Source organism: Phoca vitulina, unplaced genomic scaffold, assembly GCF_004348235.1.
Source record: "Phoca vitulina isolate PV1807 unplaced genomic scaffold, GSC_HSeal_1.0 scaffold71, whole genome shotgun sequence".
Taxonomy (NCBI): domain Eukaryota; kingdom Metazoa; phylum Chordata; class Mammalia; order Carnivora; family Phocidae; genus Phoca; species Phoca vitulina.
This window is the reverse complement of record NW_022589774.1, coordinates 2,300,304-2,319,048: the sequence shown is the minus strand read 5'-3', so window position 1 is coordinate 2,319,048 and position 18,745 is coordinate 2,300,304. Positions and strand designations below refer to the sequence as shown.

The window sequence follows — 18,745 nt, the reverse complement described above, 5'->3', positions numbered from 1 at the left end:
TCTCCTTTTCTAGTTCCTATGTCTTAGTTAAGGGTTTTTTTTTTTTTAAGTGTCCATTTCATCCGAATTTTCCAACATATTACCAAAATTGTTCATGATAACATCTTAAAATCTTTTAAATGTCTATGGGATATATACTGATAACACCTTTTTCTTCTCTGGCACTGGTAATATACTCCATTAAGGTTCATTCCCACTCTCAAAAAAAAAAAAAAGGGTTCTCCTGCACTATGTGACACACAGCCATTATCACAAAAATACTCTCCAGCAGAATTATCCACAGAAGGAGCAGAGCAAGTAGAGTATATAAACAATCCAGCAATTCCCTCTCAACAGCTTTTATCACCAGAAATAACTGAACCTGAGTAAAAGGAGATGCTAACTGAAAGAGAAGGAAACAGGTATTTGTAATGCTCTAGGGTGGCCAGCAAGTACTCAGAAGAAAACCAGAAGAAAAACAACCACTAAGTAGAGTTTGTAACCTAGGATACCCACCCCTCCACCCCCAAGGCATCCGTAGGTAGAATTCAGGGGGCCATAAACCTATAAATTCTCTCATACAGCTTTATTTTCATGAACCTCTAAAACAAATGTAGGATTTATTATAAATATGGACAACAAACATTACTAGAAGGAGCAGTTCTGGCAACTTTGTCACCAGTTGAAGTCAGATACTTTCGTTACACAGTGCAGCTGTTGCAAATACTGGGAAATATCATTTACATGGGCATCGCTACTTTGAAATTACGAGTTATTTGATACAGCACTGAATTTTGTTACTTAATGCATTAATAAAAACAAAATACTCTTTCCACAAATTTGGGGGTTTGTTACACTATTCTGATAATTGTGTTTCAATGTAATTTGTAACTATTTTTTTAATGCCTTTTAAAAATTGGCTTCCCCAGACTCCAAAGAGGTCCATGTGTGTGTACACACACACACACACACACACACACACACACAATTAAAAACCCTACAAGGAATCAAGGATTTCACCCAAGAGAAGGAACTCCAAAGCAACAATTAAAGAGCACCTCCCCTTGGCCAGGCCCTGAGCTGCAAGCAGGAAACACTAATAGGCCTAGGCTGTCTAGTTCCTGATGTTACCTACAGAGTTCCTACCACCATGTAGCCTCCCACGATGACTGCTCCCTCCAGAGACTCAGCCTTGACCCTAAGTTAGTCTATCTAACCTGCTTCCCAAGGAGGGAGCAAAATAAATAGTAGATACAGCAAAGACCTTGATCCAGAAAAGGGAGTGTAAAACTCAGCCCTGAAACTGACTAGTTTGTGCCTTTAGCATCTCCTCTCTTTTTTCTGCTATGAAAGGGGATAACACCACCTACCCTCCCCCGTGATTGTAAGGTTTAGATATAATGGGTCCAAAGCACCTGACAAGCACATCATCCTTGTTATTATTAGTTGAATCCTTCAGGTCAGAACTGACTGTCCTTATTCTATACTAATCACAGTTAGGGACTGCCACAGAGAAAAAAGGGAGAAGAACTCTAGGAAAGATGGAGCATGAAGAATGGAAGGAAAAAACAAAACAAAACTGTACTTGTTCTTCAAATTCCAGTATAAGAACCATCACCTCCTCAGTGAAGCCTTCCCCTCCTGTTCCGACAGCACTTTATCAAGTAAGCACTTGATAGCACCTATGTGCTTAGCTCTGAGAGTGAATGAATGAATGAATGAGGAATACCACACAGAAAGAGACAGAAACAGCGAGTCTCATCCCCATAAAATGCAAACCACCAAGGACGCCAACCCCTAGCAGGACTGCTCTGATCCAAAAGCCATGAACCAAGGAAGCAGCACATTTCTTAACACCGAGGCCGGAGACCGGTGCCACCTGCAGGCTAGACTTTGAAGAAAAGAGGGCAACTGAATCTGAAGAGTAGAAAGCAAAATAAATAAAACTTCGGGGGTCACTGGAGCCGCAGCAGTAGGACCGGCGCCCTTATGACACCGCCCAGGGGACCAGCGGAAACTGGGGACCAAGCCCGGGGAGAGGCCGCTGGCGGGGGCGTGCGCGGACTCGGCCCGGCCTGCGGGAGCCCGGCCACCTCGCCCGGAGCGCGGCCCGGCGCGGGGCGCACGGCCCTTTGTCTCCACGGCGGGACCGGGCGCCTCCTCCGCCCCGCCCCCCGGGCGCGCACGCAGGAGCCGGGGTAGGAAACGGAAAGCGCCTGGAGAATTTCTGGTTCTCAAGCGAGTACGCCACGAAAGTCCGCACTTAACCTCCCCGGGACCCGCTACGGCCCCGGCTACCAACCTCCGGGCTGTCCCGGGCAGCGACCGCGGCGTTCACGCGCGCCACGAGTCCCCAACAACCCTCTCGGCACTTCCGAGTCCCGGAGGCGGCGGCGGCCGGCTTCCCGGGAAGCCGCCCTCTTCCCCCGGAGCGGCGGTTGGAGGACCAGCCCCGCGCGCGTGCTCGGAGCGCGCCCCCGCCGCCGCGCCCGCGCGCCCCCGGCTCCAGGCGGCCCGGCTCGGAAGCGGGCAGCACGGCGGGAGCGGGGCGGCGGGCCTCTCGGCGCCGGGGGCGTGGGGCTCCGGCGGGCTGGGGGCCACCCCCCGGCCTCCCTCGCTCGCCCGCGCCGGGGCTCCGGGTTTCTCCGCTGAGCGGCGCGCCGGCCTCTCCCCCATCCGTTTGCTAGTTGCAGGCCCGGGGCTGCCCCGCACGTTCGGAGCGGAAGTCACCTGAAACTCCAGGTGGGCTCTAACTCCAGCCCAGTGGTCCCCACGGACGCTCTGGAGGCGAGAGGAGGTAGCCTGGTGGGGTGGAAGGAAGGCGGGCTTTGCGGCCGGGCTGCTTGACCGGCTTGCCGCGTGAACTTAGCCCCTGGGAGCCTCCCTGCCCTCCTCCGTCAAGCGGAAATAAGCTTCCCTGCTTTCCTCGAGAATTCAGAGTGCAGACCGAATGGGATGAACGTTATCACCTGTAAAGCAATTTACAGAGATTATCACCACTGCAAAATGTGTACCAGTGATTTCGAATGGGTTGTAAAAAGTGGAAGTGACTTCGGCTGAGCGCTGTTACTCAGAGGACGCCGAGCCTGCCAGAGTTCCACAGACCTACCTGAGCCAGACAATCACCTGGGCTCTTGTTAAAGCCAGAGGCATCTGGATCCCTCTTCAAACCAAAGTGATCAGACTCCCCAGGGGAGGGTTGTCTCAGGTGGTTCTATGATCAGGTCAATGTGGATAACTCTGCCTTAGGCAGCAGGAAAACAGAGAGGCTCTAAATTTAATCCAGCCGTCACTGAAACAGTCCAGGAGATTATCTTTCTGATTGCTAATTTCTCTGAGAAATCAGAGCATAAACTCTCTGAGAAAGGAACTATCTTCTCTTTCAGCTCTCACCATCCCCACTCCCACCGCCTAGTACAGGATGGTGTTAATAAACGAGCTCCAAGTAGAAGTGCCAGATGTATCAAATAAAAATACAGTGCCCAATTAAAATTGAATTTCAGATGAATAACTAATACTTTCGTAGTATCAGTATGGCACATGCAATATTTGGGATATACTTACACTGAAAAAAGTATTAGTTGTTTATCTGAAATTCAATTTTAATTGGGCATCCTGTATTTTTTTCCGGGAACCCTCAGCCTCGCAGAGGGAGTGATAGAGTAACAACTCAGCTCAGGTAGTGGCAGACTCAGGGATAGGAATGAGATAACAGTTCCTACCTTATTTCTAAATGACACTAGTGGACAATAATGTAGGTTCAATGTCATTTACACTTAACCCCTTTCTACACAAACAACATAGTCACCTGAAAACACAAACAAAAATAAAGGCAGGTATAATCACAAGAACATTAGAAACATCAATTAAATAAAAACAGTCAAAATGTAAAGAGAAGCAATAGACTAGGAAAAGTATTTGCAGGCACTATAATGCAAAGTGTTATTTATTGTTATATATGGATTAAATAAGAAAACGTTAAAAGCCAGCTGCAGATGAGCAAGACACATGAATAAAGAATTCAATAAAAAAATAGTTGGGATACACAATTAGGAAACATTGCAGAAAGCTTAAAGAAGTGCAAAGTGAAATAAGAACATATGATATTCATATACAAAGTTGGCAGAAGTTAATAAATGACATTAAAGGGGCGCCTGGGTGTCTCTGTTGGTTAAGCATCTGACTCTATGTCGGCTCAGGTCATGATCTTAGGGTCCTGGGATCAAGCCCAGCATCCAGCTCTGTGCTCAGTGAGCAGTTGGCTTGAGATTCTCTCCCCCTCCCTTTTCCTCCCCCTCTGCTCCTCCCCCTGCTTGCATGTGCACGCTCTCTCCCTCTAAAATAAATAAAATCGTTTTTAAAAAAAGTAATTAACTTCGTTTTAAAAAAAATAAAAATAAAAATAAATAAATGGTATTAAAGACTGGCAAGTGTGATAGCACTCACACACAACTTCTTAGGTAGGTAAACAATTTGGCAATATCAAAACCCTTCAAATGTATCAAAATTCCTAAAACCTTTTGAACTCTGTTTATGACAATAAATCCAAAGGAAATTATCTGTAATGTAGAAAATACGCTTTATGAACAAAGATTTTAATTTTAACTGATATCATTTTAACTTATTTAATAACAAGGAAAATATACTATAATGTACCAAAATATACTATAATAAAGGGGAAAATATCCAGGAAACTCCTGAATTTTCCAAAAATAAAGAAGTAGAAATTAAACAAAAAATGTATACACTCTTCAGTCTATTAGATACACAGCCTTTTAAAATAATGGTTACTAATCATATGCAATATGACCAAACTATATCTTTTTTAAACCTGTGTGTGGAAAAATGACTGGAAATGACTGGAAAGGAAATAAAGTTAAATTTGGGTGGTGGGAATTGCTTTATTTTTAATCTTTCCACATTTTTATTAAACACAAATTAATTTTATAACAGAAAATTAATGTGTTACCCCTGAAAAAAATAAAAAAACTTTTCTTACCATAAAGTTAGTTTTATGGACCCTAGAATCTCACTTTTCATTATCATATACTGAATGCTGAGACTTTCTAAATATTAAAATCACCTTAAAACATTTTCCCTAAATATAAACACCTTAACAAACTCTGCACGTTATCTATTAGCCTAGGGACTATCCTTAGCAAATTCTTAGTCCTATGCTGAATTTGTCAACTTAGTCAATCACATAAGTATATGGTAATTAAAGTGCCTTAATTATTTCTTAAAATTCAGCAAATCATACAAGGCCTTGGGTTTTTCTCCCATCAGATTACATTCTGAAAGAGGACAAGCTTAATAGCATAAACCTTTTTTTTTTTTTTTGTAGTAAAATACACATATAACATTTACCATCTTAACCATTTTTTTTAAGATTTATGCATGCACTCGTGCGCATGCCTGTGGGGCAAGGGGAGGGGCAGAGGGTGAGGGAGATAGAGCATCTCCAGCAAACTACCGCCCCATCTTGAGCAGACTCCCCCCACCCAGCAGATTCCCCACTGAGCTTGGAGCCAGATCTCACTACCCTGAGATCACAACCTGAGCTGAAACCAAGAGTCAAATGCTCAACCCACTGAGCCACCCAGGTGCCCCCCAATCTTAACCATTTTTAAGGGTACAGTTCAGTAAGTGTTAAGTTCATTCACAGTGTCATGCAACTCCAAACTCTTCATCTTGCAACCCTGAAATTCTGTACCCATTAAATAATAACTCTCTACTACCCTCAGCCCCTGGCAACCACCGTTCTACTTTCTGTCTCTATGAATTTGACTTCTCTAGGTACCTCATATACATGGAATCATACAGCATTTGTCCTTTTGTGAATGGCTTATTTCACTTTGCACAATGCCCTCAAGGCTTAGCCTTATTATAGGCTGTGTCAGAATTTCCTTCCTTTTTAGGTTGAATAATATTCCACTGTATGTATATACCACATTTTTAACCATTCATCTGTTGATAGACACTTGGGTTCTTTCTACGTTATGGCTGTTATGAATAATGCTTCTATGAACGTGGGCATACAAATATCTCTTTTTGGATACTCTGCTTCCAATTCTTTTGGCTATATACCCAGAAGCAGAATTGCTGGATCATATAATAATTCTATTTTTAATTTTTTGATGAATCATCATACTGTTCACCATAGGAGGGCACATTCCCACCAACAGTACACAAGGGTTCCAATTTCTCCACATCTTCACCAATACTGTTATTTTGGGTTTTGTTTGTTTTTTGATAGCAGTCATCCTACTAGGTGTGAGATAATATCTCATTGTGGTTTTGATTTGCATTTCTCTAATAATTAGTGATGTTGATGATCTTTTCTTGTGCTTATTGACCATTTACATGTCTTCTTTGGAGAAATGTCTATACAAGCCCTTGGGTCATTTTTTAATCAAATTGTTTGTCTTTTTGTTGTTGAGCTATAGTTCTTTGTATATTTGGGATATTAACCCCTTATCAGATATATGGTTTACAAATATTTTCTCCTTTTCCGTGGGTTGCCCCTTCGCTCTGTTGATTGTGTCCTTTGATGCAATGAAGTTTTTAATTTTGATGAAGTCCAATTTATGTATTTTTTTCCTTTGTTTGCCTGTGCTTTTGGTGTCATATCCAAGAAATCATTGCCAAATCTAGTGTCATAAAGCTTTTCTCTTACGTTTGCTCCTAAGAGTTTTACAGTTTTAGTCCTTAAGTTTAGTTGTAAGATCCATTTTGAGTTAATTTTTGTATATGGCATAAGGTAAGGGTCCAAATTTATTCCTTTACACGTGAATATCCAGTTTTCTCAACACCATTTGTTGAAAAGCCTAGACATCTTTTAAAGGCCAGGGTTTAGAGTGGGGGTGTTGTCTGGGTCTAAACACGAGGAGAAAAGTTGGGGTTATTTAGAAGAAGGGAGAAAAGAGGGGAGGATTTGTCCCCCCTCTCTTCAGTGCTTTACACACAGGCAGAAAAGTCTGGCTTTCAAAGATCTGTGCCTATTTCAGAAGAGAAGTATCAGGGTTCTGGGGCTTCCTGACTTGAACCTGGAGCAGCCAGCCCTGCAGCCAGAAAGCCAGAGCTGCCTTCCCTTGGAAGCCTTCTGTGAAGCCAGAGAGAATCCTTCCTGGAGTTGAGAAGCAATCCGAGGCTAAAGAATATTGACCAAAATTACTGATAATTGAGGTTTTAAAAAGAAAACTAATTTGTGCCTTGGTATTGTATTTCTTTAAGAACAAATATATCAAAATTAGTATGTAAATGGTCAGTCACTCTTTATGCCATTATTTTAATCCCAAATTATTAATCAGGTGCCTGCACTGGGCATGTTTTCTCTCTGGTCCTCCAAGTTCATGGTGGCCTGAGTATCTCAGCAGGGCTTTCTGTCTAGACAGATGGCCCTGAGCACCTGGTAACCACTCTCCCCACTGCAGGGCTGGTGCTTAGGAAGGATTAACCAGGCCAACTCTTCTTTGTACATTCAATGATGACTTAACCATAGAAATAATATCCATTGAACAGAGGCACAAATAATTGTTAAGACTTAATTGACGAAGGCTTAAAGATAAAGGACAGAATTTCTAATCATGAAGTTTCAGGCACAGGCAATAATGTAGAGCTATTCAGAAGCATTAAAGGCCTTCTTAACCCTCACCACTGGGCACAGGCTCTCATCTGTTCTACCTATGAGGATATTGGCGCTGGTTCATGGTGATCCTCAGTAGTCAACACTGAACTAGCATTTATTTGTCCAACATCTACTTGATGCACAGCACAAAACTAAATACTGGGAGAGATATTTTTTTTAATGGAAAAAAAAAAAAAAGACTTGTCTTACAGAAAGTTGCAGCCTAGCTGGGGATTCACCAAGTACACACAAAACAACTAGCAAACAATAAGCACATTTGAAAGAATATAGTTCAAACTACCCATATATGCCCAAGAATGAAGTCATATCAATAGCCTAAACAAGGCAGAGCACAATTCAATGTCACCTTCTCCAAGAAGACTTCCCTGACCACTCTGGCAAAATTAACCCCTGCCACACTTTCCATTCCATTGCATTATTCTTTTATGTTCTCCTATAACACTACCACTCTCTGAACTTCTCTTGTTTTTTTTTTAACATATTTATTATTTAAGTCAGCATTATTCAGACTACTTGCAAGACATAATATATTAGTAGGTTGTAAACTAAAGCTAATGGGTCACACCAGACTTAATTTTTTTAAACAAAATGTAACAGAGTAGAGAACAATAGAGAATAGAATATGATAGGACAGAACAGAAAATAGAAGAGGGAGCGCCTGTTGGTTAAGTGTCTACCTTCAGCTCAGGTCATGATCCCAGGGTCCTGGGATCGAGCCCCATGTTGGGCTCCCTGCTCAGTGGGGAGTCTGCTTCTCCCTCTCCCTCTGCCCCTCCCCCCACTTGTGTGCTCTCTCTCTCTCTCCCCCTCTCAAATAAATAAATAAAATCTTTAAAAAAAATTTTTTTAAAAAGAAAATAGGATAACACACCACTGGATTTTTATTTATTTATTTTTTTAAAAAGATTTTATTTATTTATTTGACAGAGAGAGACACAGCGAAAGGGGGAACACAAGCAGAGGGAGTGGGAGAGGGAGAAGCAGGTTTCCTGCAGAGCAGGGAGCCCGATGCAGGGCTGGATCCCAGGACCCGGAGATCATGGCCTGAGCCAAAGGCAGACGCTTAACGACTGAGCCACTCAGGCGCCCCACCACTGGATTTTTATTAAGAATTGTGAACTTTGTCAGAAATACTGTATCCAATTAGTGAACAGAACTAAGAGAGATAATGGAAGGTTATGACAAATATTAGCTGACTAATATGATAAAATTATATCTTCTAACAAACTGTCATTTGAGGGCGCCTGCGTGGTTCAGTCAGTTAAGCATCTGCCTTCGGCTCAGGAGTTCTGGGATCAAGTCCCACATGGGGCTCCCTGGTCAGCCGGGAGTCTGCTCCTCCTTCTCCCCCTGCCGCTTCCCTGGCTTGTGCTCTCTCGCTCACTCTCTCTCTCAAATAAATAAATAAAATCTTAAAAAAAACCCAAAAACTCTCATTTGATTTTCTGGTATATGATGTGAATTTGACCATCACCATACAGGACAATTAACAGTTTATATTTTATAGTAACATCAATCAGACCTCATCATAAAGCATTTTTTTTCTGAAAAGACATTATCAAGTAAGATATGTTTCAGGTTTGCATCAAATGTACATTTCATGAAATTAGCATGAATTGTCCTTTCATGGGACTTCGCCTTACTGTTAGAAAAGTGAAAGAGAAGTGAAAATTAGAAGGATGCCTAAGTTCAACCTCCAGATATCTAGAACTATAAATGTTGAGAAAATAGTAAGCTTCAACTTCATTGGAGGAGCATGCTGAAAAGAAAAAAGAGGATGCAAGACTTTACAAGGCAGGATATTTAAAATGTTTTTTCAGGGGCGCCTGGGTGGCTCAGTCATTAAGTGTCTGCCTTCGGCTCAGGTCATGATCTCAGGGTCCTGGGATCGAGCCCCGCATCGGGCTCCCTGCTCCGTGGGAAGCCTGCTTCTCCCTCTCCCACTCTCCCTGCTTGTGTTCCCTCTCTCGCTGTCTCTCTCTCTGTCAAATAAATGAATAAAACTTAAAAAAAAAAAATCTGTTAAAATGTTTTTTCAGGGGCACCTGGGTGGCTCAGTCAGTTAGGGGTCTGACTCTTGATCTCAGCTCAGGTCTTGATCTCAGGGTTGTGAGTTCAAGCCCCGAGTTGGGCTCTGCGCTGGGCGTAGAGCCTACTTAAAAAAATAAAATAAAGAATGAAATGTTTTTCATTGTGGAAATCCAACAAAAGTGACAAACCCCAATATATTATTTTGTAATGACACCTTCAAAATCAGTAGGACACTGAGAAACACAGCATGCTGGACTTGTCAACAAGCCCCTCAAACATTTTTGGACAAAAAATTACTGGCACAATTTCTTAGTAGTTCCACAGACTGTTAATGACATTTAGTTGCATATTGTTCAGCAAAAGAGAGAATGGCTCATATAGATGTTGAAAAATTACTCATCTAATATGACTAGATTTGATATCTATGATTTTTAATGCTAAACTGGCTAGTAAAATTTACAATTCTGTGGTATAATACTATTTCTAGTTAAATCCGTGCTACTGCAGAAACTTTTAAAGCCATGCTTCCCATGTGGCTAAAATCCAGTATAGAACTTATGATCCATCCCAGAAAGAGTATGGATTCTGTGAGTTATTCAACTTTTCTAGTTTTTGCAAGATGACAAGGTGTATGTGTGTGTGTGTGTGTGTTTAAATTTAACTTCAAACACACTGGATCAGATATATTTACAAAACTGGAAAAAATGCCTCATTGGTCAATATCTATTAAACTGGAAAAATAATAAAGGAACTACGAGTGACAGAGCCAGCAGAATGTCTAGAAAGCATAACAAAGCTATTAAAATTCTGTTAGAAGCTAGTAAAAACACTGTGCTTAGAAAACAGCATCAAGGGGCGCCTGGGTGGCTCAGTCGTTAAGCGTCTGCCTTCGGCTCAGGTCATGATCCCAGGGTCCTGGGATCGAGCCCCACATCGGGCTCCCTGCTCGGCCAGGAGCCTGCTTCTCCCTCTCCCACTCCCCCTGCTTGTGTTCCCTCTCTAGCTGCCTCTCTCTCTCTCTCTCTGTCAAATAAATAAATAAAATATTTAAAAAAATAAAAATAAAAATAAAAATAAAAAAAAAGAAAGAAAGAAAACAGCATCAATAGGAATTCAACTTGGCATCTCTAGAAACAATTCTGCTGAATTTCATGGAAGCGTTAGAAAAAAACATGGTGAAATTTGTTAAATTCATTAAAGAGAGCTCACTGAACAAAATATTGATGTGTTTTGTTCGGTTTGGAGCAAACCAGACACTCATGTTGAATCATACTGAAGTTCATTGATTGTCTTAAGGGGACCTAAGGGGAAGTATTAAGCAGAGTGAATAAACTCAGAAATGACAATAACATTTTTCTCGTTGAAAAGCAATCTCATTTGGCAAACAACCTCATTTTCGAAGATGATGTTTGGGATTTTAAATTAGTAGTACATTTCACTGATGATATTGATATTTTTAATGAACTTATATTTGTAACTACAGGGAGAAAACAATGTAATTCAGCAAGTCAAACATCCAGGATTCCAAAAGACATTTTGTTATGGCAAGAAAGACTTAAAAGCAATCGCCCTAGTTCTTATTTGTTCCCAATACTGTTGCAACGCATTGAAGAAGACATTATTAGTAAGGAGAGGGACTGAAATAAAGTTAGGGGTATTGTTATATTTGGTTCCTCAGCTGTAAATTTGCAATCATTATTTTCCAGAAGAGAAATTATAAAATTAGGAAATTTTTTTTCCAATGAAAAACCATTTTCTTTTTGAAACTCTGAATCAATAATTGACTCAAACTTGGTGCCCTAAAGAGACAAATGAATTATTGCTGCTGAGTTCTTTATTTGCACTAAAGGATGATCACAAGACATTAAATGCATCATTACTTTAGAGTAAGATTAAAGAAGAATTTCCATTGCTAGGTAAAAAGAATGCATTGCCACTATCACCACTGACAATAAACTATTTGTATGACCAAGGATTTTCAACCTTTAAAACTGATTAGAACAACAGAAATAGGCTCATGGGTTTATGCACAAAGTATTTGTCCTTGTGTGTTCTGGACTGCATTGCATTAAATAAAATCTTGCCTAACTCTTGATTTGCATTACTTATTTGGAATTTTTTTTCTATGCTGCATTCAAGTATTGATAATAGTATTTTTATGTTTTTAGCTTTTTTTTCTTAAGATTTTATTTATTTATTTGACAGAGAGAGACACAGCGAGAGAGGGAACACAAGCAGGGGGAGTGGGAGAGGGAGAAGCAGGCTTCCCGCCGAGCAGGGAGCCCGATGTGGGGCTCGATTCCAGGACCCTGGGATCATGACCTGAGCCGAAGGCAGACACTTAATGACTGAGCTACCCAGGCACCCCTGTTTTTAGCTTTTTATATGTAATAAGAGTAAGTGTTGTTCTACAATACTTATGATTCTGTTGTGTAGGGCAGGGGAAGAAGGCATGTACTTCATTGCTGTGCAAAAAATATTTCTTACTGGGAGGTGTGATTTAAAAGAAGGTTGAAAAGTGCCAGTCAGTGTCTGCCCTTCCCTGAAACCAGCCCCTCTAGAATGTAAACTCTAGAAGGGCAAGAGTTTTTGTTTTGGGCAGGGGGTTTCGAGGGGGGGTGCAGAGGGAGAGGGAGAATCTTAAGTAGGTTCCACGCCCAGCAAGGAGCCCCATGAAGGGCTTGATCTCAAGACCCTGAGATCGTGACCTGAGCTGAAATCAAGAGTTGGATACTTAAACAACTGAGCCACCCAGGAGCCCAGAAGGGCAAGCAAGAGTTTGATCTATCTTGCTCACCACTAGTAGTATGTGGAATAGTGCCTACAGGGACGCCTGGGTGGCTCAGTCAGTTAAACATCCAACTCCTGGTTTCAGCTCAGGTCATGATTTCACGGTGGTGAGATGGAGCCCCATGTTGGGCTCCTCACTCAGTGGGGGTCTGCTTCTCTCTCCCCTCTCTCTCCCACTGCCCCTCCCCCCCGTTCTCTCTCTCTCTCAAATAAATAAATTTTTTAAAAAAGAAAAAGAATAGTGCCTACATATTCAATAAATATTCAACAAATATATTTACTAAATACACAAACTAACCAAATTGGGAAAATTAAAAGTTTGTAATTGTCTTTTGTTTGCATTACCCAGGCATCTTTCTTCCTTTTACAGATGTGTGTTTGAGACAAAATAAAGAAAAACTACTACAGTCATTTCTGTTAAGGGCCTGCAGGCTGCTAAGAACTAGGAAGGACTCCCAGTCCCTTCTAGTTTAGGAAAAGGTTGTGGATGACCTTGATAAGTTTTAGGACTTACGGAGCCCTGGATGGGGAGTGACTAAGCAGCAGAAGGGATCGTGTGAAGGTCCAACTCAGCTTACCATAAAACCATTAGTTTTCAAACTGAGTAGAAAGCAGCCATGCTTTTGAGAAGGTGGTTGAGCCCTTTTGGAACTGAAAGATACAGTCTAGTCCTCCTCCGTCATTTTATAGAGGTGGAGTAATCACAAAGAAAGAAATGAACATGAGTAACAGTCTTCAAGCGTGCAGGGAGGGAACAGAGTCAAATTTAGATTAGTTTTTGTTTCCTTTTTATAAAATGGGGATAATATTAGTACCATATTGTAGATAAGCCATTATGATTAACTGAAATAATAAATGTGAAATACTAAGTATAGTGCCTGACCCATAATATGCACTGAATCATTATTAGCTATTATTATTAATATTACCAATAGAACATAAAATGTTTGGAAATATTCAGTGAGGTTTTATTTCCTTGTGCTTCTTTATACTCATTATTTCCTCTACCACTCTGTCATATTCTATAGACATTGTTCTCAGACTGAGAGTAGATAAAACTGAGAATAAAGTCTGTTGAATGTCTGAATGGATTTATTTTAAACTCGTAGTAGAGACAACATCTTGAAAGACAGGACTTTCTTTTATTCTGAAAGCTGTGCATTTTGAGAAAGAACAAAAATGTGTGTGGAACTGTTTCCTGATTTTTGGTTTGGGGCCCAACGCCCACCCCGTGAGCCAAATCCCCGGGGAAGTGAACAATAGAAACCCACTATGAGGACAGTGTTTTTCAAATTGGAGGTTGAGACTTACTGTTGGATCATAAAATTGATTTATTTATTGGGTTAAAACAGGCATTAAAAGAGATGAAATGGAATGGAATAGAAAATACCAAAGTACACTGCAAGGAGTCATGCTACGTATTGTTTCATGAAGCTATTGTTTCATTCGTGTTGTGTGCATGTCCTTTGCCATGATGTGAACTCTGTTTCCTATTGTAGTCACAGTCACTGAAATGTGCATATCACCAGGGATGTCATAGCAGAGGGCACATGTGTCTCTCCTCTCAGAATGTCCCAGGGAGAACAACCGCTCCCAGAGAATTGCCACATCCGGAACGGTGATGGAAGAGTAGAGCAGCGAGGGTCTAGGGTGGCTACACAGAGCCGCAGGTGCCTCGGCAAAATGAGAAAAGGCCTAAAAAGTTACACCAAGAAGGATGAATAAGAGGCTCTGAGCCTCGGTGGGTTGGCAGAAAGTGTTAGCCAAAGTGAACTGAAAGAACTGGAGTCTGGACCACGAGAATAAAGGCAAGGGGAGGAAATGGTGGACACTTGGCACATCGGGACAATGGGACATGGAGGAAGAGTTGCTTCCGCGGAGGCTGGTGTGGACAGAGCGTCACGATGGGCCGGACACTGCTTTCCTCCCCAAACCAGAGTGATGCATAAACTCCACCCTCCAGGCACATGTCCTCTGCAGATGCAGAGACTGAAAGGAGTAGAGAGAATAAAGAGAAGGCAATTCCTGAATAGCTACCCAAAAGAGATCATGTTCTAAAACAGAATTGGAGAACAGTATGGAAGCTCCTCAAAAAGTTAAAAATAGAACTACCCTTCGACTCAGCAATTGCACTACTAGGTATTTACCCAAAGAATACAGAAATACTAACTCAAAAGGATACATGCATCCTGATGTTTATAGCAGCATTAACAATAGCCAAACTATGGAAACAGCCCAAATGTCCATCGACTGGTGAATGAATAAAGATGTGGTATATATATGCAATGGAATATTACTTAGCCATAAAAAGAATGACATCGGGGCGCCTGGGTGGCTCAGTCATTAAGCGTCTGCCTTCGGCTCAGGTCATGATCCCAGGGTCCTGGGATCGAGCCCCGCGTCGGGCTCCTGGCTCAGTGAGGAGCCTGCTTCTCCCTCTCCCTCTGCCTCTCTCCCTGCTCATGCTCTCTCTCTCTCTCTCTGTATCTCTGTGTCTCAAATGAATAAATAAAATCTTTAAAAAAAAAAAAGAATGACATCTTGCCATTTATAACGGCATGGATGGAACTAGAGAGAATTATGCTAAGCGAAATAAGTCAGAGAAAGACAAGTACCATATGATTTCACTCATATGTGGAATTTAAGAAACAAAACAAATAATCATAGGGAAAAAAGAAAGAGGCAAACCAAGAAACAGACTCTTATTTATTTATTTTTTTAAAGATTTTATTTATTCCTTTGACAGAGAGAAAAAATAAGCAGGGGGAAGGGCAGAGGGAGAAGCAGGCTCTCTGCTGAGCAGGGAACATGATGTGGCTCAGCCTCAGGACCCTGGGATGGTGACCTGAGCCAACAGCAGACGCTTAACCGACTGAGCCATCCACGTGTCCCAAGAAACAGACTCTTAACTATAGATAACAAACTCATGGCTACCAAAGGCGAGGTGGATAGAGGGCTGGATGAAATAGGTGATGGGGATTTAAGGAGGGCACTTGTTGTGATGAGCATTGGGTGTTATCTGTAAGTGTTGAGTCACTAAATTGTAAAGCTGAAGCTAATATTACACTGTGTTAACTAACTGGAATTTAAATAAAAACTTAAAAAAAATTTTTTTTAATTACATATTTTTATTATGTGATGTTATTCTTACCATAATACAAAGGACAAAGCAATATACAATTATGTAGAAAACAGACCTGCCCAGAGAACCAGAAAACAAAGCTTAGTTTTGAATTATAATCCCCCAGTTTAGTGCTTGTATATGAATGAAAAAATAAAACGGAAGTGTCTGAGTTTGGGACGCCTGGGTGGCTCAGTCGGTTAAGCGTCTGCCTTCGGCTCAGGTCATGATCCCGGGGTCCTGGGATCGAGCCCCACATCGGGCTCCTTGCTCAGTGGGGAGTCTGCTTCTCCCTCTGCCTGCCGCTCCCCCTGCTTGTGTGCTCTCTGGCTCTCTGACAAATAAATGAATAAAATCTTAAAAAAAAAAGGAAGTGGCTGAGTTTATCTTGAATTAGGAAAGACTACATTTTATGCTGCCGAGCAGACATTGGAGGTTGAGTTGCTGGTCTGAGGTCAGTTCTAGGAAAATAAAGTTACATCCTTGAACACCAGGATGTGTTCTGTATAAAATACCAAACCTGACAGGTTATTATTAATGAGGCCTTTGGATTTGGCAATGAGAAAGTCATGAGCAATCTCTAAAAGAGCAGTTTCCGTGGACTGGTTAGGACAGAAGACAGATGGGAACAGGGTAGGGACAGAGTGGTCAGCGTAAACTGCTCTTTGGACACACTGGCAATGGGAGTGGGTGTGGACGAGCATGGACAGCAGGCTTGAGGACAAGTTCTGTTCAAGGGGAGAAACCTAAGGGTTTAGAGGCAGAATTTGTAGGCACCTGAGAAAGGCTTACACAGAGCTATTCTGGGTAAAGATGGGAACCAGGGCTAAAGATAATTTCCAATGTGGTGTACGTTGGAGACTTTTTTTTTTCAGGTGAACACACAAAATTAGTAAAGGAAAGGCGAAGCCACGCAATGGTACTACGCATTTCAGCACCTGCAAGACGGTGTATAAAATTGGAAAGAGGAGTTAGTAATGGTGTGTGTCTGATCAGGGCTGATCCTTTACTTTTGTCTCCCAGTGCCACCTCCTTCCTGGGGCCCGGAACTGAGTGATCTCTGAAGATGGGGGGTCTGCGGGCAGGTTCCAGGTTGGACACTGTGGTCCCAACCCCTCCTCACTGAAACCCCACTGCCCAGGGGCTGCTGGGTTCCGCTGGCTCTCTTCTCCGGTCACCATTCTGCTGTTCCTTTTCTGTGTCCTCCGCCATTAGTTTCTCCCCCCAAAGGACCATTCTGCCAAGGACTCCAATGGAGAGTTCAAAACGGAGGCGAGGGATCTCTGCTAAACAAGTCTCGCAGAGGCTGGCTTTCCTCGGGAGACAAGGGCTGCGTGGCTCGCCCCGGCCCGCGTCCCCTCTCCCCACGCCCACCCCCACCCTCTGGTCCAAGGCGGCTCTGAGGAGGCGGCCATGACATCACTTCCTTCGCCTGCATCAGGGCCGCCCGGCCTCACGCGCGCAGCCTTGGGCCACCCAGCCCAGCGGAAGTGGGGCAGCCACGCGGCTGCGCCCGCCCCCGCGCTCCCCCTCCTTTCTCGCCTGGCTCACCTTCCACGGCGGGTCGCAGGCCTGTTGAGGAAGTGGGCCATCTTCAGAGCGGCGGCTGCCTGCAGTTTCCCTCAGCTCTTCCAGAAACTACGAGGGGCTGCAGTGAGGAGGAGGCTCCACTAGGTGGCCGCACAAGACCTTGTTTGTTTAGTGTGGGTGCCGGGCTGGTGGCAAGAGACCAGACCCTCCCCAGCCTGCCGCTCTTGTGGGGCAGGTGTGTGGTGTGCGGTGTGTGGGTGGTGTGCGTGTTTAAGGGGTGCTCAGTGGGCAGAACGGAGAGGCAAAGACGGAAGTTTAAGAAACATCAATATCGAAATACCTAAATTTACAAAACAGTGACGTCGTGAGTTATTCATGCCTATTCATAGAAGGAACTCAGAATTAATAAGGAGCAGAATTCCCTTAATACCTTTAATCATTTTTAGATCATCAGTTGTTTGGCAGAGAAAGTGTTAGCCTACTAACATTTCTGCCTACTGAAAATGGACGGCGCGGGGGGGGGGGGGCGAGGATGGTGCGTGAGACCTGCACTCCTCTAAGAATCTGACTTGTACATTCATTTTCATTCATGATCAGAAATTTAATGAGTGCCTCCTATGTGCCACAGCCTGATTAGGCCTGAGGATACAGCTGTGAACAAGACTAACAAGACCTCGCACTCTCACATAACTCACATTTTCAAAAAATTCATGTAATAAAGATTGGATACAATTTCTCTAGCTCTGTTGTTCTATGATTCCATGACTCTACACTTCCTTTGCCTAGCCCTCACATGTAGAAGTATGGGATAATAAGATACAGTTAATCCACCAACATTAGATGCACACATGTTTCCTGGAGTAAAGTTGCGATATAATTTCCAGTACTTGGTCATTATGCCATCAGGGGTTCCGTGAAGAGACAATGTCGTGGAATTTCCAAGCCTCTCCTCTTTATCTATCACCCACTTTTTAAATGATCTGCCAGGGCCAGGGCAGACCATCTGAGATGTGGGCCACTCCTAGGGCAGAAAGAGCAGCAGGGATACTGAAGGATAAAGACTGAAATACTCAACTGGAAAATAAGCAAGAAAAGTGTTTCAAAATCCAGAATACCAAGAAGATTGTGGAAAAACTCAGAACACAAAGGTGTGGCAATACAAAGCACTGCCAAATTTATTTCTCCAGCCAAGTCAAACATGACACAATGGAAGCTAGCTTCCAGACTGCCCACATGAGAAAGTACAAATTCTAGTCAGTGTGGAAATCACCAATGGGTCTGGGAGTTGTCTGGCTTGATCTGCAAGAGGGCGGCATGTGCTTTGTGTGCGTGCGTGCGTGCTTGCGTGTGCACGAGCACAGATGAGAGCTAATTAGAGGAAAGACTATTCACATGGAATCATAGAACAACAGAGCTGGAAGAGCTCATTTAATCCATCTTCTCATGTTAGAGTTGTAGAAATTGGGCCTACAAAAGGAAGGATCATGCCCAAGATCACAGAAGACTATAACCCACCATCTTGTCTCCCAGTTCTCAACTTGTCTATATTCTGTGTTCCACAAGTGTTATAGAGGTGTGAGTTGCCTTTCTTATATGGATTTGATTTTCCTTTACATGTTATATAGGTTAAATGATGATCTCCCTCT

The 18,745-nt window shown here is 42.6% G+C and overlaps 1 protein-coding gene across 1 annotated transcript in view; it reads right to left on the bottom strand.

Moving 5' to 3' along the window:
* HHAT (hedgehog acyltransferase) overlaps positions 1 to 17,204 on the bottom strand; it is a 333,533-nt gene extending 316,329 nt beyond the window's left edge. The window contains exon 1 of the mRNA XM_032393120.1: positions 17,121 to 17,204. Coding sequence (XP_032249011.1) covers positions 17,121 to 17,161 — 41 coding nt within the window. The 5' untranslated portion in view covers positions 17,162 to 17,204. The remainder of the gene's footprint in view (positions 1 to 17,120) is intronic.
* Between the last annotated feature and the right edge of the window lie 1,541 nt (positions 17,205 to 18,745).